Source organism: Cebidichthys violaceus, unplaced genomic scaffold (assembly GCF_023349555.1).
Source record: "Cebidichthys violaceus isolate CVI_PGR_0920_01 unplaced genomic scaffold, fCebVio1.0.p SCAF_41, whole genome shotgun sequence".
Classification (NCBI taxonomy): domain Eukaryota; kingdom Metazoa; phylum Chordata; class Actinopteri; order Perciformes; family Stichaeidae; genus Cebidichthys; species Cebidichthys violaceus.
The window spans coordinates 517,501-539,569 of NW_027176606.1; the positions used below are offsets into that span (position 1 = coordinate 517,501).

General features: G+C 41.6%; 2 protein-coding genes across 4 annotated transcripts in view; both read left to right on the forward strand.

Moving 5' to 3' along the window:
- Positions 1-9,699, forward strand: part of tesk1b (testis associated actin remodelling kinase 1b) — a 21,095-nt gene extending 11,396 nt beyond the window's left edge. For 2 of the 3 annotated variants that reach the window (XM_068728200.1, XM_068728199.1), the window contains exons 3-11: positions 24-145; positions 333-381; positions 1,500-1,646; positions 2,766-2,848; positions 5,655-5,745; positions 5,943-6,026; positions 6,783-6,869; positions 7,553-7,649; positions 7,740-9,699. In XM_068728200.1, the coding sequence (XP_068584301.1) occupies positions 24-145; positions 333-381; positions 1,500-1,646; positions 2,766-2,848; positions 5,655-5,745; positions 5,943-6,026; positions 6,783-6,869; positions 7,553-7,649; positions 7,740-8,839 (1,860 nt within the window). In that variant the 3' untranslated portion in view covers positions 8,840-9,699. The remainder of the gene's footprint in view (positions 1-23; positions 146-332; positions 382-1,499; positions 1,647-2,765; positions 2,849-5,654; positions 5,746-5,942; positions 6,027-6,782; positions 6,870-7,552; positions 7,650-7,739) is intronic. The other variant, XM_068728201.1, reaches the window with a different exon arrangement.
- Positions 9,700-10,802: 1,103 nt separating this feature from the next.
- Positions 10,803-16,526, forward strand: si:dkeyp-75h12.7 (interferon lambda receptor 1). Its single transcript, XM_068728141.1, has 8 exons — positions 10,803-10,930; positions 11,135-11,255; positions 12,122-12,291; positions 12,475-12,653; positions 12,955-13,117; positions 14,175-14,299; positions 14,387-14,667; positions 14,896-16,526. The coding sequence occupies exons 1-7, from the start codon at positions 10,870-10,872 to the stop codon at positions 14,663-14,665; spliced, it is 1,098 nt and encodes a 365-aa protein (XP_068584242.1). The 5' UTR covers positions 10,803-10,869; the 3' UTR covers positions 14,666-14,667; positions 14,896-16,526.
- The last annotated feature ends 5,543 nt before the right edge of the window (positions 16,527-22,069 follow it).

Below are 22,069 nucleotides of genomic sequence, written 5' to 3' on the forward strand. Positions count from 1 at the left end.
TGTTGTTGTTGTTGTTGTTCCAGGTGCAGCATCGTGTGTCCGGACAGGTAATGGCTCTGAAGATGAACATCCTGGCCAGCAACAGAGCCAACATGCTCAGGGAGGTCCAGCTCATGAACCGACTATCGCACCCCAACATACTCAGGTCACTAAAACACGTGACTCACGACATGCTGTCCTTTTTCCCTTCTCTCTCTTCCACCTGGCCTGTTGTTTCTATTAAGTATAACTCGCTTCCAAAAAAAAACCTCGACTTGTCCTGAAATACATCTGTGCGTCTAGAAACTGTTGTTGTCCTTCTGTTGCTAATTGTTTGTGCGCTCCGTTTCCAGGTTTATCGGAGTGTGTGTCCACGAGGGGCAGCTCCACGCCCTCACAGAGGTAAGACTCATCAACCGGCTGCTGTACGTTTTGAACGGCCAGCTGCATGCTAGACGTACAGCTGTGCATAAATACAAATCATTAATTTAAAGCAAAAGCATTTAGGAGAACTATGGTGGCCCTTTCTAGCACTAGTGTTTGGTTTGTCCGTTCTGGGCTACTGTAGAAAAATGGCGGCCGGCTCCATGAAGAAGACATTATGTAAATATGAGCGTCTTATTCTAACGAAAACATGATTCTTATTTCCATGTGATTATACGCCATTAAAAACATCATAAACCAGGATTGAGATGAGATGCGTTTTTTTATTTTCCATGTTTTTGGTCATTAAAGCAGCAGCAGCAGCTCTGTTGGTTTTAATAACGCTGACCTGTGTTACACACACTGAGGTCAGGCACTCCGTGACATTTCACCCGTTTCTTAAATGCGTTGGATTTGCCTGCGTTGCCGCGGTAACTGAGCTGCTCAACAGTGAACAGTGAGATTGGGGGGAGGGGAGGGGGGGGGGGATTTGTGTGACACGTCATTGTGTTGTATTTATTGAAAAGGTCATCAGGTTTCAGACATGCAGGGTTCAAAAGGACCTGTGAAGTGGTGAATTCACCATTATGCTCCGCGAATGGACTTCTCTGTGTCTTTTAGAGAAAAGTGGAAAATGTGGTCGCCTTGTTTCGTGTCTCCTGTTTCTATCTCCTCTGTCACTGTCACTGTCCCCCCCCCCCCCAAAAAAAGGGTGACATCTTCAATATACAGTGTTTATAAATCCTCACGTTTTAGAAGCGCCATCCTAAAAACGATTTGAACAAAGACGCCTCAAATGATTGGCTTTTGTAATTGTCATGCGACCTTCCGAAGGAGCATTAAAATATACTTTGGACCCGTCAATGAAACAGGGCGATAAAGGAAGAAAAAAAAAAAAAAAAAAAGCTGATAACCAAACTGATGACTCATTAATGGGATGACTGACTGTAACATTCATGTTTAACAGCACAAGCTTAGCTAATTACTGCTCTGCATAAATGAGAGACTTTATGTTCTCAATATTGAGGCAATTACAAAATGGAATGAGCTCCTTGCGAGTTAATACTGAACTCCTTTTGTTTGTCCCGATGGTCCAGTACATAAACGGCGGTAACTTGGAGCAGCTGTTGGGCAGCGACGTGTATCTGTCGTGGGGCGTGCGGGTCGTCCTGGCCCTGGACATCGCCCGGGGACTGCAGTACCTGCACAGCAAGGGCATCTTCCACAGGGACCTCACCTCCAAGGTGACGACACAAACACACACACACACACGCATGTCGGTGCCCATTTATAGAACACGCTTCACTGGACATCGAGGAGTCTGCTGGTAATGTAGCGATGCATGTGTACAACAACACGCTGCAATTACTTACGGAGGCACACAAAGACTCCCAATACGCAGATGTTGTTCCAACAATGAGAGTCGTGTAGCTGCAGATTTAAAGGCTCTGCAGGTGCGTCACAGATCTTGCAACTACGCCAACAAAAAGGATCTGTGGGAGATGTTGCGTTGTGGATGCAGATTCATTTAAATGAATATCTGAGTTCACATTAAACTGGAAACGGACTAAACTCCTAATCTGCTTCCAGCTAAATTGACCAAAACCAGCATAGTCTTCAGCAGCAGATGGCTAATGCTGATGTTGAGCTCCTGGCTCACAGGTAGACGTCAAAGAAAGGAGAGGAAAGCTAGTATTATGTTGTAAATAACAGATGCAAGAGACTGATGACAGTGAAGTGACACATGGAGATAAAGTCTCCAAACCACAACGTATAAAGCTATAAAACATTAACAAAGCCAGAGAGGAAAAAGATGATGCCGTCTGTTGTTTATATTGTATAGATGGAGTGTCTGAAATCTCAATTTACAAAGTCTACAAAGGAAATGTTGACATGCTGGAAACTGTTGGCTGTTAGCTAATCAGGTCTGAGGAGACATTGTGGTCAAGTCGACATGGAGAAATAATCACTTCATAGAGGAAACTGGCGAGCGAATCTCGAGCGAGGTGGAAACATCAGCAGTTCTTGGCTGCTGACTTTAATACGGTCTCCTAAAAAGTCTTCACAGCAAATGAAAAGGCACTGCAGAGTAACATCTTCAATCACTGTGGAAATACACACAAAGTGCCACAGGCAGCTATATATATATATATATATATATATATATATATATATATATATATATATATATATATATATATATATATATATATATATATATATATACTGTATATAGGAATGCTTTCACACACACTTAACAGCAGTAATGGTGATGTGTGTGTGTGTGTGTGTGTGTGTGTGTGTGTGTGTGTGTGTGTGTGTGTGTGTGTGTGTGTGTGTGTGTGTGTGTGACCTCTGTGCAGAACTGCCTGGTGCGCTGGGAGGGCTGCGTGTGCTCAGCCGTGGTGGGAGACTTGGGGCTGGCGGAGAAAATCCCCGATTACAGGTCAGTCCGTTCATCAAAACTTCCATCAACACTCTGTGATGAGATCAGTCACGCTCAATAAATCACATTCCTCCTCCTCCTCTTCCTCCTCCTCCTCCTCCTCTTCTCTCTGTCTGTCGTTCGTGTCCCTCGGGCCGAATCCGTCTGAGAGAAGTGTTCGCTAAATGTCTCCCACAGCTTCTCCTTTCCTCTCCGACGAGACACGGTCACACAGAAAGAGACGCATTACACACACACACACACACACACACACACACACACACACACACACACACACACACACACACACACACACACACACACACAAGGACAGCCAGGTTTTTCCAAAAGTTTGCATCAGGCACATGATGCCTCCTCACCACCGCTCACTGTTTGGGGAACTTTTTATTAACATTGTGAAGCGTCACTTCGAGGCGGCCACAGACTCGCTGCTCCATTGCGGTCGTTGCGTTTCCTCCTCTTGTGTTCGCAGCTGTGCGTTTTTTTTTTTTTTTTTTAATATGCTTTGACATTTATGTGCCGTGTTTTATTCACCGCCATCAATTGAGTATACTCTGCTGACTGTAAATGACCAGCAGAGTTACAGCTATCAAGTTTTATTTTCTTCAGCTGGTTCTCCAGTGACATCATATCTCCCTTAACGGTCAAGTTCTTACAGGCGAAGAAGGAAAGTGTTGGCTATAGAATATAAAGTCGCAGTATTCATTGTGGCTTGTAGTGTTGTGCAAATGAAACTCTACAAAATGTAAAATGGGGAAACGACAAAGATCTCCAAAATTGAATGAAAATGAGGCCGTTATCACTCCTCATCGATCTCTCGGCAACAAAGACAATAAGCATAATTCCCAAAATGCAGAAATGGAAATATTCCAGTTAAGTACCACTAGGTCAAACTGTAATTATCTACAGACTAACTTTTTTTTTTTTTTTTTTTGCCTTGATATCACTTCTCCTCAACGTCCATTAAAGTCCACGACTCAAATTAGACAGTTTGTCTTCTTAATGAATATTTCCTCTCCATAAACGGATCAACAGTCAGACAGTGAAATGATAATATAGAGCATCAACAGGCAGTAAATCACAGACAGACAGACAGACAGACAGACAGACAGACAGACAGACAGACAGACAGACAGACGCGTCCCGTTAGAGTGAGGAGGACGGGATGGGGAGCTATCTGAAGTCATTTAGTAAACACATGAGTCTCGCTGACATGAGACAGCTGCCACTGTAACCTGGCCTGTGTGTGTGTGTGTGTGTGTGTGTGTGTGTGTGTGTGTGTGTGTGTGTGTGTGTGTGTGTGTGTGTGTGTGTGTGTGTGTGTGTGTGTGTGTGTGTGTGTGTGTGCTGGCTCTGTTTGTGCCGGCCACCTTTCGTGTTTACACAAGTCTGTATGTCACTGCTTTTGACTAAATGAGTTGCATGCATGTCCCTTCAGCTAATAACAAAGCTCAGAAGTTGATATTTTACACCTGAGGGTTTGTCAGTGCGCCTTTTTTTTATTTTTTTTGTTGCATACCTGCAGCTTTCAAACATGAAGCCTCTGTTTGCTTTAGCGTCTGTTTCAACAGCAGCTGGTGAATTGTGCTTCCGTCCTTTTCGAGGTCATGTTTGCGTTTTTATATTTTAGTCAAACACTGTTGTATCCCGGAGCGGAGCGCTGACAGTGAAAGGGTGATGTTGACAACCCTTTTGAATGTTTGTGTTGGATTGCTACCACCGTCCGTGTGGTGAGGAGGGGAGGGAAGGAGGGAAGGAGAGGACGTGAAGGGGGATTCGGAGAAGCACTCCAAATATGGTCAAACTATTCCAGTCCTTTTTGCTCTTACTGGATCTCTGCTGCCCCTCGTATAACAAGTCATTCCTGTCCTTCACTCCTCTGGTGTCCTCACTGTTTTCTGTGGAGCCGTTTGCCCTCCGTTGTCTTCTCTCTCTCTCTCTTTCTCTCTTTCTCTCTCTCCCTCTCTCCCTCCCTCTTCTCGTTTCTGTCGTTCTACTTCTCCAAATGGTGTTTACGTTGGGAGCCACGACCGTCTTGGCTCCTCATCTTTCCTTCTGCCATCACTTCCCTCGCTGTGTTTTTTTTTTTTTTTTTTTTTTGCAGTATCATAGCCCACAGTAACAGATGGAAATAGCACAGAAAGGAAGTATCTGCCAGCTGTGTGTGTGTGTGTGTGTGTGTGTGTGTGTGTGTGTGTGTGTGTGTGTGTGTGCCTGCGCGTGTATTCTTATTCCTTCCTTTTTATTCAGCTAGAGTTGCTCAACGATATCTCCACAGAACATTAAAACGCTGCTTCTTTTTTTTTTTTTTTTTGATACAGAGGAAGTGCACACAAACACACTCAGAGCCGTGTTTCACCCCAGAAAACCTTTCTCTGCCTCTTGATTGGGCTCTGAGTTGCTGAAATGGAGCGCGACGCCTGCTTTACCTGACGTTCTCGTCCGATCGTTTGCTTTGCTTATCTGTTGTCGTCATCTCTGTGAAGATCAACACGTATCTGCATATCTGATAAAAGCTGTTTTTACTAAAAGAAGCTTGAGACCAACCTCTCTCAAAGCGTCACAACTGGATTTGGTGTCTCTTATTAAACTTTCATTCTAACAGACTAATAAGGCCTTAAAGAAACACGTTTATCCAAAGCTGTGATATATATATATATATTTATTCAAATATCTCCAAAATGGAATACAACAAGATCCTTTTAAACGTGGGTGTTGTGAAACGTATGTGAGAGCCTTGAATAAGCGCTGGTTTAACATGAAGCTTCCCTCTCCCTCCGTTTCTCTCCTCTTCGTCTCTCTGCAGTGAAGAGGAGGACCAGGAGCCTCTGGCTGTGGTCGGCTCCCCCTACTGGATGGCCCCGGAGGTGCTCAGGGGAGAGGTGTATAATGAGAAGGTACTGACGGAGCGCTGTCTTCATTATCTTTCAGCTGCAGGTTGTAGCAAGAGTTCAAGGTCCACAGTGGGTGTGATGAAAGCCAATCAAATAAAAGCCAGTACCCAAGAAATATAATAGTTATGTAAGAGGTGTTTTATTTGATCTCATCTCTTCCCTTGGCTCTATTTGATCGACTCGTCTTCCTCTCTCTGCAGGTGGACGTGTTTGCGTACGGGATCATCTTGTGTGAGATTATTGCGAGGATACAAGCCGACCCCGACTTCCTGCCCCGCACTGTGGTACCGAGTTGTCGTCATTGATATTTCCTCTGTTCCCTTACCATCACGTTCTCATCGTCTCATGCCATAGAGCCCTTTAATATATCACTGCACGACTAATATGACAACCATTATTGATGATGTACAAGTCGAGGACAGCCGCTGTATTAAATTACAGGAAGTCTGTCAGTATTGTAAAATGTTGTGCAAGCAGCAGCAGTTTCACCATGCCAGAGATGATTTTAAAGAATCTCTTCCTTTCGTAATCTAACTGCTGATCGTCATCTTGAACAAACAGGAAGCTGACTTTCTTATCTGGACAAGTTTGCATGTCCTAAAAATGTTTAAGTGCTCAAAATAACTGAAAAAATACATATAGTACTTTTATGATCTGTGTATTTTAAACGGTGTATAAGCAACAAAACTTAGTAAATTCAAAACAGTCGGTTTAAAAAGTGCTTTATTAGTGAGTCTGCTGTTCCAGACATAAAACATTTTTTTTAAATTGAATAAAACAAACCTTTTGCTTTCTCTTTGTGCAACAGCATACATTTAGGACAAAGCGCCAGTTAACCCAAACTAAAAGCCTTTAAAGTTAAGATAAGAGCGTTTTCCCCCTTGTGGCCATTTGATAGTACTACACTCAGCTGTCTGGCACCACTGGCTCACCTAGACATTAAACAGATTGTAACCATTGGTTCTAATGGGACTGTTTCTTTCACCCAGACATGAATGTAAATTCTCGTGTATTTTTAAAACATTTGTGTTTTTGTACAGGACTTTGGTCTGGATGAGGCGTCCTTTCAGGAGATGGTGGGGGACTGTCCTCCTGACTTCCTGGAATTGGCCTTCACCTGCTGTAATGTAAGAAACATCTGAGACACACACACACACACACACACACACACACACACACACACACACACACCCTGCCTCCTCTGTTTTTTTGTGCTGTTCTCGTCTTTTCTGCTGGGTCACCTGTATCGTTAGCCTATTTTTGGTCTATTTTTAGTCAGAAAGTCTGAGGAAGTTGTCTGTAATGTACATGACCATAATGCACCGACAACTGAGCAGTTTAACAGCTCCATTGACTACATCCTCCATAATGATATACAGCTGAATCAACACATAATAACCATTCATTTATTGCGGTGCTGTTGTATATTACTGTATTGGTTTTTGATGGGTGTACGAGGTATCTACAGTGTCGCTTGGGAGGAGAAAAAGTAGCTCTCTATCGTTTATACCATTGTACGTTTATCCTTAATGACCCGGTCATGTTCGAACAGAGACGTTGTAGAGCGTTCTGTAACCTGTGTTTTTAAATGCTTGAAAGCCATCATGTTAATGGGCTAGCGTCATTAGAGGGGTGGCATCCATCCGTCTTCTAAAGTCCAAGCCAGGTTTACGCCTCCTCATTTGCTTTCAATAAAAAATTGACTCGATCAAATTGGTCTTAGTTTTGCACTGCAGCTTTTAAAAATGGCCGTAGTTTTTGTGTCTTTCCTTCGTGCTTTTGTCCAATCTGTTGACTTTGTTTCTGTCAGATGAATTCCAAGCTCCGTCCTTCCTTCTCCCAAATGGTGGTGGAGCTGGAGAGGAGACAGGCTGAGAAGAAACAGAAGGCCGAACAAACAGTCAAAGGTGAGTCATCAGTGCTCTGTAGGCGCCAAATGCTAAACGCGTTTGTTCCTGCAGATTAATAAGTTCCACTCGCTCTCTTTCTTTTTAAAGCGGTTTCTCCAGCGATTGGCCCATTGCGAAGGCGCTCCCTCTGCATCCTGTCGGATCCTCGCCTCTCCCGCAGCAAATCTGACATGCTCCACCCTCCGGACACGCCCCCCTCTGTTACCACGGCAGTTCCTGCTCGCATCAACCCCTTCTCTCAGAGGGAGGACCTCAAGGGGGGCAAGATCAAGCTGTTCGACACTCCCAGCAAGTCCGTCATCTCCCTCACATTCACGCTGCCCCCTCTACCGGACTGCGAGGACCCCTCTGGGTCCGAGAACGACAGCTGCGAGCTACCGAGGAGGCACCGGCGCTGCCACTCGCTACCGTGCACGCCTCCTCCGCACCTCACATCGGCGCCGAAGACGGTCCTGACCGAGGAGTGCGAGCTGGACGGTGAGACAAACGGAATGAGTGAAGAAGAGAGACTGTTGGAAGAGGAAGAAGAGAAGGCGATCAGGGAGGGGAGTGGCACTGATTCTGGTCTTCCTCTGTCCTTTGGGCCCCTGTCGCTGGACCTGCTGGACCAAGAGGAGGAAGAGGGTGTGGGGGAGGAAGAACCCATGGACTGCGCCAGCTCCCCGAACACACAAGACAGCGCTTCATCTCCTTACCCTAACCTCTCCCCTACTCCGACCCACTCCTCGACTCCCCTCCAGTCCTCCACCCCTCCCTTCTCAAACGGCTGGGGGTCGGCCATCTCCAACGGGCCCCCGTGCCTCCCTCCCCTCTCTCATTTGGACAACAACAACGTGGTGGTGAGTCGACCCGCGGGATGGAGCGCCACCACAACAAACGACAACGGTTACCACTCCCCTCCCAGCGACCCTGCCGGTTCGTCCCCGTACGGCTCCGGGAGCAGACACTCTCTGGACCAGGAGGAGGTGATCTCCTGTCCCGGCTGCTGCCTCGCGGGCCTTCGCTTCCCCTCGGTGTGTTTCAGACCGGCACCGCGCAGAAACCCTTACAAGAACTTGAACGGGGACCACGCAGCCTCACGCGGGCTGCTTTGTCCGGCACCCAAGGGCCTGGCGCCCTCTGCTACCCCCACAAGCACCACCACCAGCATGGAGCCGGGACTCGCCTTACCGGGGGCGCAGACATAAACCTCTCAACACCAAATACACACAGAAAAGATGGTGAGGAAACTCTGCACCGGAAGCTCTTCCCTGGTCATTAAGTGGGTCTTCTTAGAATTTGCACAGATTTTAACGCAGCAATACCCTGCTTATTTTCCAGACACACTTTCTTTGGTGCAGATCGGTTTACTAGAACACACTCCAGGCTGACTTTCTCCATGAAAGCTGTGGGACAAAGAAGTCTTTGCTGGCGAATTGTTGCACGTCGCCCTCTGCTGGGCTGAGGGCGACATGTAGACCTGACTGATGATTGACAATGTCCAGAACCGTTCAGCATGTACACACTCCACTTTGGGGCCCAGTGGGTTGGACCCTGTATATTCCCAGATGTTAAGATTCTCATGACTGATGATGATGATGATGATGATGCTGATGCTGAAAATGAGGAATGTTAAGCTTAGTATTATTACTGCTGCAATGATATTTGATGTTTGGTGCTGTTATTGAATGAACAGGCAGTTTTGCTTTAATGTATTTAATTATCAAGAGGGTGTATGGTGCACTGCTGGTGTGTGTGTGTGTGTGTGTGTGTGTGTGTGTGTGTGTGTGTGTGTGTGTGTGTGTGTGTGTGTGTGTGTGTGTGTGTGTGTGTGTGTGTGTGTGTGTGTGTGTGTGCGCGCGCGCACCGTTCTTTTGACCATTGTGTTGCTGTATGATCTCTATTGGCCCTTTGGGTCGCCTGGTTAAGCACTTCAACTGTATTATTGTTGTTAATAAGGAAACTGTTTATTATAATTACTTTTTGGAATGAATGGTCAAAGACCTACTTAAGAGATGTACAGATTCTTATTATTTAAAGATGGCATTGAATAAAATGATAGAATGCAGTTCTCCTGACGTGTGTCCGCTTTTTATTGTTCATGGCTGTGAGAGATCCAAACGGAGATCTCAACCGTTAAGACGTCCATGGTGCCCGACTGATGAATTGTGATGACTGTGGTGGTTATCCCATGGTGACTTTTCCTCACCGTGAGGTTCACATTTGCGGTTTTAAGGGAAATGTTTAGGCAGATTTTGGGATGGATCGCCATGAAATTGGATTCATAAGCTCCTCTTCCCCTTTGGATTAATTGTAATAACTTGTAACTTCTTACTTATTGCCACAATCACATCAGAATTTGTATTCATCTCATACTTTGATTTATGACCAAACTACCTGCAAAAGCAATGACGTGTCCACTAGCCCCGCCTGGATCATCTACCGTTTGGTGCTTTTTGGCAAATGTTAGCATGCTAACATGCTAAACAAAGATGCTGGTTGTTGTAAACCTTATACTCGCTCAGCATCAGCATGTTAACATTGTCAATGTGAGTGTATTTGCATGTTGACGTTTTTCACATGTGGCTTGTTAGCATATGCAACAAAGACGCCGTTTGCCTCAACATTTATTAACTTTAGAGGGAAAAACTTAAAAACCCCACACCAGATACATTTCAGCAATTTTACTTATTTCTGTGCTCTTCCACCTTTTTTTTTAAACCTGTTTCCCAATATGATGAGTTAAAAAATGGAAGTGTAATTTGGATGAAAAGGTGATAATTACAAACTCATTCAATATATTTCTCCATATTTTCTATGTGATGTAACAATCAATGTAAAAAAAGTTCATATTCAAAGTAGTGTCACATTTTCTGGTAAGAGAAATGGTCAAAGTAAAAACAGGGACAGTAAAACATGAATTGAAAAAACAATGTCTATAACTAAATATATATAACCGTCTCAGTCTCTCAAACTTCTCGTCGTCCTCTAAGTAGATTACAGCCTTTCAGCTCTTAACAAAATCACGGCCTTCAATTGAATCCTTATCTCTCCACCCTCTTCCACCTTGCTGCTAACTCCAGTCTATCACTCTCCCTGCAGCTAACTGCGTCTCCTCCTCAGCGGGGCTTTACACCGTGTCTTGCTTTTGACAGGAGTCCGTCACCTACAGCGCCGTACAGTACAGGCTGCGTTTAAGACCATCACAATCTCACTAGATCCAGATCACCAAGTCGCGATGGAGACACCAGGCGTCACCACGGTGGGATTGTGTGTCGTCGTCGCCCTGCTGATCACTGGTGAGCCCTGAAGTTAATATTAGTTAAAGTGTTTTTATTTGACTTCTCTGTAGCCGTTTCCTGTGCTTCTGTACGACAGTCCTTCCTCTGCGAGAGCTCATGCTTGCAAGTGTTAACAAAGTTGTGACAATCGGACTTACCGGGTTGATAAGCATCTGTGTAACGGTGCTATTTTGGTGTCTGTGTTTCGTGTCAACCTCCCAGGGTCGACTGGATCAGTCTGCTACACTGCTGTGGAATCACTGGACTTAGGATGCCTCCTGCAGTGGGATTGTCCCCATGCTAGTCCTAATACCACCTATACCGTGCAGACAAAGACTCAAGGGTAAGTCCTCCTGACTGTGTGTGTGTGTGTGTGTGTGTGTGTGTGTGTAAAAGAGAGAGAGACAATCCTGTTAGTTCTTACGTTTTCATTTTGTTGCTAAAAAAAACCCAATTTTTACACATATGGTTAATATTTATACTGTATTTGTATACGTAATATATATATATATATTGTGAGAATAGTAGATGCTCATGATGTGTATATATATATATTATTCTAGTGTTTTTTAAAGGGACATAACTATAATAAGTACTTCTAGTGCTGTGACACTACAATGTATCTGTGTTGGATCAATAACGTTTTATTTGTATGTTAGATCATTAAATGTGTACACTACTTTAGTACTGATTATAATAAGACTATGAAGTTATGGTTTGATGAGATTTTTCTATTTTACTTTTAAAGCAACAAGCACAATGTGCTTTTCACACAGGAAGGGGAATAAATTGCCATTATATCGACATAGATGCATAGGGATACTTTTTTAAAACAGGGGCAAACAAGGTTTTGTAGTTTTATTTTCACATTTTACATTCCTCTAGATCAAATGCTGATTAGAATAAGCAAGCAACATGCTATATAAGTATTTTTCATTTTTCAAGCAAAATTCCATATTGGAAGGGGAAGACATTTCAATAACGAGCATAACAGCTGAAAAAAAGCAACATTATTTAGACAATAAGAAAATCAATCTTAAAGAAAACGTCTCTCATATTGTTCTTTGCTGAATGCAGTAAATTGATCAGACATGTGAACGCCTGTGATTGGAGGATAGTATATTTATTTTCTTTGTTTTAATGCACATACTTTTACATATATGGCTGTGTGTACTCTTGTGTGTACTCTTGTGTGTACTGTGTGTACAGGGACCCCTGGCAGGACGTGCCGTGGTGTGTTTGGGTCTCGTCCCACAGTTGTGACGTCTCGCATGCCTTCTCAAACTTTGAGCTGTACAACATGGTTCGTCTGGGCGTCCACCTCAGCCCCATCTCCACCGTCTGGATGAAGCCGCGCAAGTTTGACTACAGCGACTTCAGTCAGTGAGAGTCTGCAGTTCCTGCAATACAACAGTTTAAAAAAAAAACCTGTGTGTCGAGAGCCTGCAGGCCCCCCTCTCTCTGTGGCACTTGGTTTGAAATGGTTTCTTTTAAAAGTACAATAAACTATTTTTATGTTAAATATGAAAATAAAAAGCCTCTCTCTCCTTTTCCCACTCCAGCTTTCAGTCCTCCCTCTGTCTCGGCCTCTTTGAAGGACGACCAGCTACTGGTGAAGGTGCAGTTCCCCTGTGCGGCCAACAGGAGGTGCTCTCTGGGGGGCTGTTGTCCCGTCTCTGAGCTGATTGACCCGTGGACCACAGTAACTGTGTACAACAAGCTCAATCAATCTGAGTACCAGGTCTGACGTGCTTTTTGTTGTGTTGATATTTATACATTAAAAAAATATATCAATTACCGGCATATCTAATTGAAAGTTAGACTTCAGAATCGGATGCTGCTCCAGTGTTGCACTGACATGCTCCAGTAAAACTGTAAAAAACTATTTCAATATTTCCTTCTAGATTGAAACATCAGTCAAGTTGTGTGTATGAGTGTGATGGTATCCCTAATGCTAAAAAGGACGAGGTGATGAAATGCAAAGGTCCCCCTAAAACAGCTCAGTGCCGGTGAATTGCTTCTACATTTTTGTGATCCTGCAGAGCCGTACGGTTTGGACCCAGGAGGTGGTGTCCCATGTGGAGTTCTCTGGTTTGGCTCCAGGTCAGAACTACTGTGCTGTGGCCAACTTCTCCTTCCCGACCTTCTCCATGGCCGCTTCCCCGAAATCTGCCCCTCAGTGTGTCGAGACCGTTTCCAAGTCAGGTGGGAGGAAAACCGAAGACGAATCACATTTTAACTTTTGAAGCTTTAAAGCCGTTAAATCCTGTCGTGACCTTTTTAGCATCTACCTGAAGCGCCCTTAAGTTTGAGCACAATTTAACAAACGAGCACAGAGGACGTGATGGATCAGTGTTTACAAAGACTCTTTTATAATGATGAGACCCTCTAATATTGCAGATCATATTGTAATATCACTTAAGGTCTTTTTTTCAAATTGTTCAGCATTTAAATGTACAAACTATAAATGACTTTCTCACTCTATAAAGGCGTTCAACATCTTCTCAAAGGTGTGAGTGATTTCCACTGATCCTAAATCTTCAGCTTTCCAAAAGGTGTGTTTTGTTTGCAGTAAACACAAGATAATCATTTGAGTTGTCCAGATCCTCCAATCACAAGACATCACACCTCTATCAGTTTAGTTCAGTTTACTGCCATCTACTGGTGTTGTTCACCTCAGGCCCTCAATAAAGTTCTCAGGCCTTAAATCAGCCGTCTTGATGAAGACCATCCCAGAGGAAGGTGGCTTTGTGACAATCCTACGTCTACAAACACCGTAGGATTGTACACAAGTACCTAAAGCCAGTTCCTGTACTTTAGGTACTTTATGAGAGAGAGTTTTGTTCGTTGCATAACTATCTGCTTAACCTACATTCTGCTGGAAAGATATTAATAAATAATCCAGACCTCACACAAATAACCTCAAATGAAATAATCAAAACATTTGTCCATAAACCTTGAACAATCCCATCGACAATTTAAAGATCTGACCTTTTTCTTGTGAAATACTGGTCAAGTTTTAGTTAATAATTCAAACTTCATAAAGGGACAATCATTCTTTGTGTGCTCACCACTGCATTGGGTCGGTTCAGATGATGCTGAGACATTTTCGGGACTTTGTGCAGAGTCCAAAGGGCTCTGGCTCATTCTGCAGCCTCACTGTTGATTCATCATTTTTTCACCCTGTGTGCGTGAAACTCTGCAGCATTGCATGTTTGTTGGTGCAGCGATTTGTTCAACCTGTACTGTGTTTTCTCCTCAGGACTGCTGCCTGCGTTGTTTCTGGGAATCGGGCTGACGTCTCTGCTGCTTTTTCCACTTCTCACTGTGTTTCTGAGAAGACCAAGTGAAACTGAACCAACTGCCGAAAGTCAACCCAAGATTCCGGTATGTTTTATTTAGTGTTTTTAATACAAAGTCCACTGCCTATAATGACAGATTTTTCATCTTCATTTTTCATTTTCTGTCATTGAGGCGCCCGTTCACGATCCAGTATCTCTGCGCCCCCTCGCCTCGGTGCCTATCGACCCTTGTGACATCCACCTGGAATTTGCTGACGACCAAATCTCCATAGAATCCTCCTCCAACCAAGACCAGACCTCGACACAGACCAGCGGTCCGCTCCATCAAGACCCCAGCTCAGGTGCAGCGTACTGGGACAGCGGAGGGATGAAGCTGGAGCAAGGGCCCGACAAATGGAGACTGACAGATTTAAAGACTGAGAGCCAAATTACTGTGAGTGTTGCTCTATAAAGGTATGTGCCAGTGGAGGTCTGAAGGGCCGGGTTTCACCACATCTCTGTCATTGAATTTAGTCCACTTGAACTGTGTGATTAAGAACACAAGTACATGTATGAACAAGTTTATTTTTCAACCAAAAATGTCTCGCACAGAACACATCATGGTCATTATTTTTAAATTTAAGTGCATAAACTTCGGGTGTTGACAATTAAGCGGCCCAAATCATTTTTTTGTGTTGAAAGGAAACAGGTGAGTTGGTTCCTGGGAGTTATTTGGATGCCGCTGGAAGAATTCATATCCCATCTGGCCCGGGATGTCTTGGGATTCACCAGGAAGAGATAAAGGACAGGGCTAGGAAGAACTTCCTGAGCTGCTGCAACCACAACCACTTACAAATATCAACATCATATCTGCCTAAAAATAATCTAGCAATGGTCTTGCTTCATCCAAAACAATCTGTGGAATTTATTCCACAGATTCTGATGATGGCTGATTCAATATCTTGAGCTTCAGTCGGCCACTGTGTCGCTCTGTAAAGTTCAAAACCCATTAACGCTTGCCATGCGGAAATGTCTTTGAGCAAGTTAATGGACCCCTTCCAGCTCTGGAGATGCTGTTCTGTACTTGACCCCGGGCCTCTGACATTTCTTGAGGGCCTTGAATGGCGTCCATTACTAGCAAGATGAAGATGAAAGGTCATGACCCAATATTGAATTCCGTATTGAGCGCCACCAGATGACCTCTCACTTGTAATTCTGTTTAGCGGCGTCTGCCATCAAGTGATAGAAATGTGGCTCCCCATTCTAAACATATAAGCACGTTCCTCTGACTGCTTGTCCGATGTGAGTCAGAGTGCTGCACGAAGAGGGTCAGAGAATCGACTGGTGAGTGAGAATCCCCAATGAAGCAGAAATAGTTTATTGTAGTTTACATGTCCAAAAGGAGCTGTTTTTCTGTGTATGTACGACTGATTCAGTGAAAAATCTAAATCTGGTTGCGGTTCTTCCCCCTCTGCCTCTTTGTGCTGAGGTCCAGTGACTCTCAATCGGCCCAGTCCAAACCATAAGCTTCATAAACAAGAACGTCTGACCCCCCACATGCCACAAACAGCTCCTTCATTCTGCCACCCCCCCCCCTCCCCCAAGGTGATAACAGAGGATCGTTTTTCTATCATTCATTGGTCTTTCTGACTCACAGTTGCCCCATTGGAGCTTCGCTGACTCTTACCCGTGACCGACACCTCATCCTGCCTCCCGCATGAAATCAAGAAACATCTTGACATCTCGCTTTTCTCCCTTCTGTTTTGCTGGTGTTGCATTCTTTCCGCAACATTGGGGAGCATTTGGGTTTCTGGCCATCCAGCATTGTTTGTTTCCCCTCTCTACCTTTTCCAGAGTCCACAGAGACCTTGGGGGTTATCCAAAGCTCCATGTATAAGCCAGTGTGTATGGCTTTTATTTATAAGCTTAGTGCTTATTTTGCTTGTGGAGAGATGATTAATGTATGAAGCAAGAAGCTGGCATGTGCAAATGAGCACCTGACTACACAACAGTGCAGCTGATACATGGTCGGCCCGTTTTTCTTTTCATTTCTGCTATTTGCAGAAGATTCTCTGAAAATATCCACTTACTGTATGTGGATTTCATTTAGTTTAACTTTTGTGTGTGTGTGTGTTCTGATGTGACTTTGTTAGGCTTGTTTCTAGTCTTGTTGTAATTGTAGTTCATGATTTTTGCACTTGAAATTAACCTTTTACACTGGTGATAAAGAGCAGTAGGTTTTTGCCAAGACTGTGTAACTACTAACTGTAAAGCTGAAAAGTCTGTATAAGTGGATCAGAATTATGTTAACATTGTTATCGGACTGCTTCTAATTAAAAACAAGTATTAAAAAAATCAAGTAAAACTCTAAATTGTGTTTTTGACAAGTTGATCATTTCTTCGTCAGCCAACGGTGTTACTGATTATTTCAAATCATTATCTGCATTTTATTTCTGTTACCAGAGTCCAGTGTATTAAAACTGTACACTTCAGACAATATAACATTTTAGCAGGTAATACATATATACATATGTGTATATATATATATATATATTGTATGTCCTTAAAAAAGTTATGAAAAAGGAGAGTATGTGGAATAAAAGTTGTACTATAGTATGTCGAAAAATAGTCATGGTATTTATAGTATGTTGAAATTTCTTTTATAGTACAATGTGCCATAAAAATGTCACAGCCAAGTAGATTACAAAAAGTCATATTACAATGAGTTGGAAAAGTCTTTGTATATTGTGTTTAAAATAGTCATAGTATACTATGTCGTGAAAAGTCATAAAACATTATGTCAATTAAGTCGTACTAAAGTATGTCAAAAAAAAGTCAAAGTATAGTAGGTGGCAAAAACTTGGTGGAGTACCAACAGTGTGTCGAAAAAAGTGATAGTATGTTTTGGTCACCACTCCCTTCTACTAGGGGTCTGTATCCTTTTTGCTGTCTGTTTCTGTCTTTCAGGTTGTTGCTCGTCATCTGATGGGCCACAACTGAGCCTGGTGGGAGTGCTAGCTAGAAAGACTCTGCTCCTGATCAGGGGTCTCGGCTCTTCTTTGGCTGACAAGGCTGCCGATTTGTTTTGGTTGTTTAGTTTCCTTCATGTGTTTTTGAAATAAATGGCTGTATTTACTACTTTTAACTCATCTGGTCTCCCGTCCATGTTGCAGCATAGTATATGATGTCAAAAAAGTCATAAAAAAGTCATAGTATAGCATGTTGAAAAAGTCATAGTATAGCATGTCGAAAAAGTCATAGTATAGCATGTCGAAAAAGTCATAGTAAAGCATGTCAAAAAAAGTCATAGTATAGCATGTCGAAAAAAAATCATAGTATAGCATGTCGAAAAAGCTAGACTATATATGCTATACTATGACTTTTCTATGACTTTTTATGACTTTTTTTGACATGCTATACTATGACTTTTTATGACTTTTTGAAATGCTATACTATGACTTTTTATGACTTTTTTCAACATGTTATACTATGAATTTTTATGACATGCTATACTATGACTTTTCATGACTTTTTTGAGATGCTAAACTACGACTTTTTCATGACTTTTCGAAATGCTATACTATGACTTTTTTATGACTTTTTCGACATGCTTTACTATGACTTTTTTATGACTTTTTCGAAATGCTATGCTATGACTTTTTCGACATGCTATACTATGACCGTTTTTCACTTTTTTTGACATGCTATACTATGACCGTTTTTCACTTTTTTCGACATAATATAATATGACTGTTTTTCAATTTATTCGACATGCTATACTATGACCGTTTTTGACTTTTTTCGACAGGCTATACTGTGACTGTTTTCGACATGCTATACTATGACCGTTTTTCACTTTTTTCGACATGCTATACTATGACCGTTTTTCACTTTTTTCGACAGGCTATACTATGACCGTTTTTCACTTTTTTCGACAGGCTATACTATGACCGTTTTTCACTTTTTTCGACAGGCTATACTATGACCGTTTTTCACTTTTTTCGACAGGCTATACTATGACTGTTTTCGACAGGTTATATTATGACAGTTTTCGACATAATATACTATGACTGTTTTTTGACTTTTTTTGACATGCTATACTATGACCGTTTTTCACTTTTTTCGACAGGCTATACTATGACTGTTTTCGACAGGCTATACTGTGACTGTTTTCAACATAATATAATATGACTGTTTTTTACTTTTTTCGACATGCTATACTATGACCGTTTTTCAATTTTTTTGACATGCTATACTATGACCGTTTTTCAATTTTTTCGACATGCTATACTATGACTGTTTTCGACAGGCTACACTGTGACAGTTTTCGACATAATATACTATGACTGTTTTTTGACTTTTTTTGACATGCTATACTATGACCGTTTTTCAATTCTTTCGACATGCTATACTATGACCGTTTTTCACTTATTTCGACAGGCTACACTATGACAGTTTTTGACTTTTTTCGACAGGCTATACTATGACTGTTTTTTCACTTTTTTCGACATGCTATACTATGACCGTTTTTCACTTTTTTCGACAGGCTATACTATGACTGTTTTCGACAGGCTATACTGTGACTGTTTTCAACATAATATACTATGACTGTTTTTCGCTTTTTTCGACAGGCTATACTATGACCGTTTTTCACTTTTTTCGACAGGCTATACTATGACTGTTTTCGACAGGTTATACTATGACAGTTTTCCGAATTTTTTTGACAGGCTATACTATGACTCTTTTCAACATAATATAATATGACAGTTTTTTTACTTTTTTGGACATGCTATACTATGACCGTTTTTCACTCTTTTCGACAGGCTATACTATGACTGTTTTCGACAGGCTATACTGTGACTGTTTTCAACATAATATACTATGACTGTTTTTCGCTTTTTTCGACAGGCTATACTATGACCGTTTTTCACTTTTTTCGACATGCTATACTATGACCGTTTTTCACTTTTTTAGACAGGCTACACTATGACTGTTTTTGACAGGCTATACTATGACTGTTTTCGACATAATATACTATGACTGTTTTTTGACTTTTTTCGACAAGCTAAACTATGACCGTTTTTCACTTTTTTCGACAGGCTATACAATGACTGTTTTCGACAGGCTATACTGTGACTGTTTTCAACATAATATAATATGACCTTTCTTTTTACTTTTTTCGACATGCTATACTATGACCGTTTTTCAATTTTTTCGACATGCTATACTATGACCGTTTTTCACTTTTTTAGACAGGCTACACTATGACTGTTTTTGACAGGCTATACTATGACTGTTTTCGACATAATATACTATGACTGTTTTTTGACTTTTTTCGACAAGCTAAACTATGACCGTTTTTCACTTTTTTCGACAGGCTATACAATGACTGTTTTCGACAGGGTATACTCTGACTGTTTTCAACATAATATAAAATTACCTTTTTTTTTACTTTTTTCGACATGCTATACTATGACCGTTTTTCAATTTTTTCGACATGCTATACTATGACCGTTTTTCACTTTTTTAGACAGGCTACACTATGACTGTTTTTGACAGGCTATACTATGACTGTTTTCGACATAATATACTATGACTGTTTTTTGACTTTTTTCGACAAGCTAAACTATGACCGTTTTTCACTTTTTTCGACAGGCTATACTATGACTGTTTTCGACAGGCTATACTGTGACTGTTTTCAACATAATATAATATGACCTTTCTTTTTACTTTTTTCGACATGCTATACTATGACCGTTTTTCAATTTTTTTGACATGCTATACTATGACCGTTTTTCACTTTTTTCGACAGGCTACACTTTGACTGTTTTCGACAGGCTATACTATGACTGTTTTTGACATAATATACTATGACTGTTTTTTGACTTTTTTCGACAGGCCTGACCGGCCTATGACCGTTTTTCACTTTTTTCGACAGGCTACACTTTGACTGTTTTCGACAGGCTATACTATGACTGTTTTTGACATAATATACTATGACTGTTTTTTGACTGTTATCGACAGGCTATACTATGACTGTTTTCAACATAATATAATATGACTGTTTTTTGACTTTTTTTGACATGCTATACTATGACCATTTTTCACTTTTTCGACAGGCTACACTATGACTGTTTTCGACAGGCTATACTATGACTGTTTTTGACATAATATACTATGACTGTTTTTTGACTTTTTTTGACATGCTATACTATGACCGTTTTTCAATTCTTTCGACATGCTATACTATGACCGTTTTTCACTTTATTCGACAGGCTACACTATGACTGTTTTCGACATAATATATTATGACTGTTTTTTGAATTTTTTCGACATGCTATACTATGACCGTTTTTCACTTTTTTCGACAGGCTATACTATGACTTTTTATAGACATACTCTGCCAGTGGTTCTCAACTGGTGTCCGTGGCTAAGTGGAGAGCAGAGCTGCCTTTCAATCAGAGGGTCGTAGGTTCAATCCCTGGCTCCTGCTCTGCCTGTCTGATGTCACTGTGTCTTTCAGCAAGACAATTAACCCCAAAATACTATTACTATGACTGTTTTAGACAAAATATACTATGACTGTTTTTTGACTTTTTTCGACAGGCTATACTATGACTGTTTTTCACTTTTTTCAAAAGGCTATACTATGACTGTTTTCGACATAATATACTATTACTGTTTTTTGACTTTTTTTGACATGCTATACTATGACCGTTTTTCACTTTTTTTGACAGGCTATACTAAGACCGTTTTTCAATTTTTTTGGAGAGAGAGAATGGGGGGTTCGATCCTTATAAGGGCCGAAGGGTTTTAAGGATGTACGCGCAATCGCAGAGTCAAATACGACAAACAACAATAAGAATGCGTGGTGAGGAATAGCTCAGGGGAATGGCAGAAGGTCTGCAACCTGAGAATTGGGGTTCAATCCTTATAAGGGCCGAAAGGTTTTAAGGATGGACGCGCAATCGCAGAGTCAAGTACGACAAACAACAACTGAAGTGTCTGGTTTGGAATAGCTCAGGTGGATGGCAGAAGGTCTGCAACCTGAGAGACTCAGAGTTCAAATCCTTATAAGGGCTGAAATGTTTTAAGGATCGACGCGCAATCGCAGAGTCAAGTACGACAAACAACAACAAAAGCATGTAGAGTTGAATAGCTCAGGAATATGGCGGAGTTACTGTAACCCGAGAGATAGAAATTTCGATCCCTATAAGGGGCGACCTGCTATACTGTGAATTTTTTCAACAGGCTATACTATGACTGTTTTCGACATGCTATACTATGACCGTTTTTCACTTTTTTCGACAGGCTATACTATAACTGTTTTTGACAGGATATACTATGACAGTTTTCGACATAATATAATATGACTGTTTTTTGACCTTTTTCGAAATGGTATACTATGACCGTTTTTACATTTTTTCTACATGCTATACTATGACCGTTTTTCACTTTTTTCGACAGGCTATACTATGACTGTTTTCGACAGGCTATACTATGACAGTTTTCGACATAATATGCTATGACTGTTTTTTGACTTTTTTCGACATGCTATACTATGACCGTTTTTCACTTTTTTTAACAGGCTATACTATGATAGTTTTCAACATAATATCCTATGACTGTTTTTTGACTTTTTTCGACATGGCTATACTATGACTGTTTTCGACATAATATACTATGACTGTTTTTTGACTTTTTTCGACATGCTATACTATGACCGTTTTTCACTTTTTTCGACAGGCTATACTATGACCGTTTTTCACTTTTTTCGACAGGCTATACTATGACCGTTTTTCACTTTTTTCGACAGGCTATACTATGACTTTTTATAGACATACTCTGCCAGTGGTTCTCAACTGGTGTCCGTGGC

Coding starts and splice junctions, on each gene's coding strand:
- si:dkeyp-75h12.7 (XM_068728141.1), top strand. CDS start 10,870: ATGGAGACACCAGGCGTCACCACGGTGGGATTGTGTGTCGTCGTCGCC. Junction 11,256..12,121: donor GTGCAGACAAAGACTCAAGG/GTAAGTCCTCCT, acceptor CTGTGTGTACAG/GGACCCCTGGCAGGACGTGC. Junction 14,300..14,386: donor AAAGTCAACCCAAGATTCCG/GTATGTTTTATT, acceptor TCTGTCATTGAG/GCGCCCGTTCACGATCCAGT.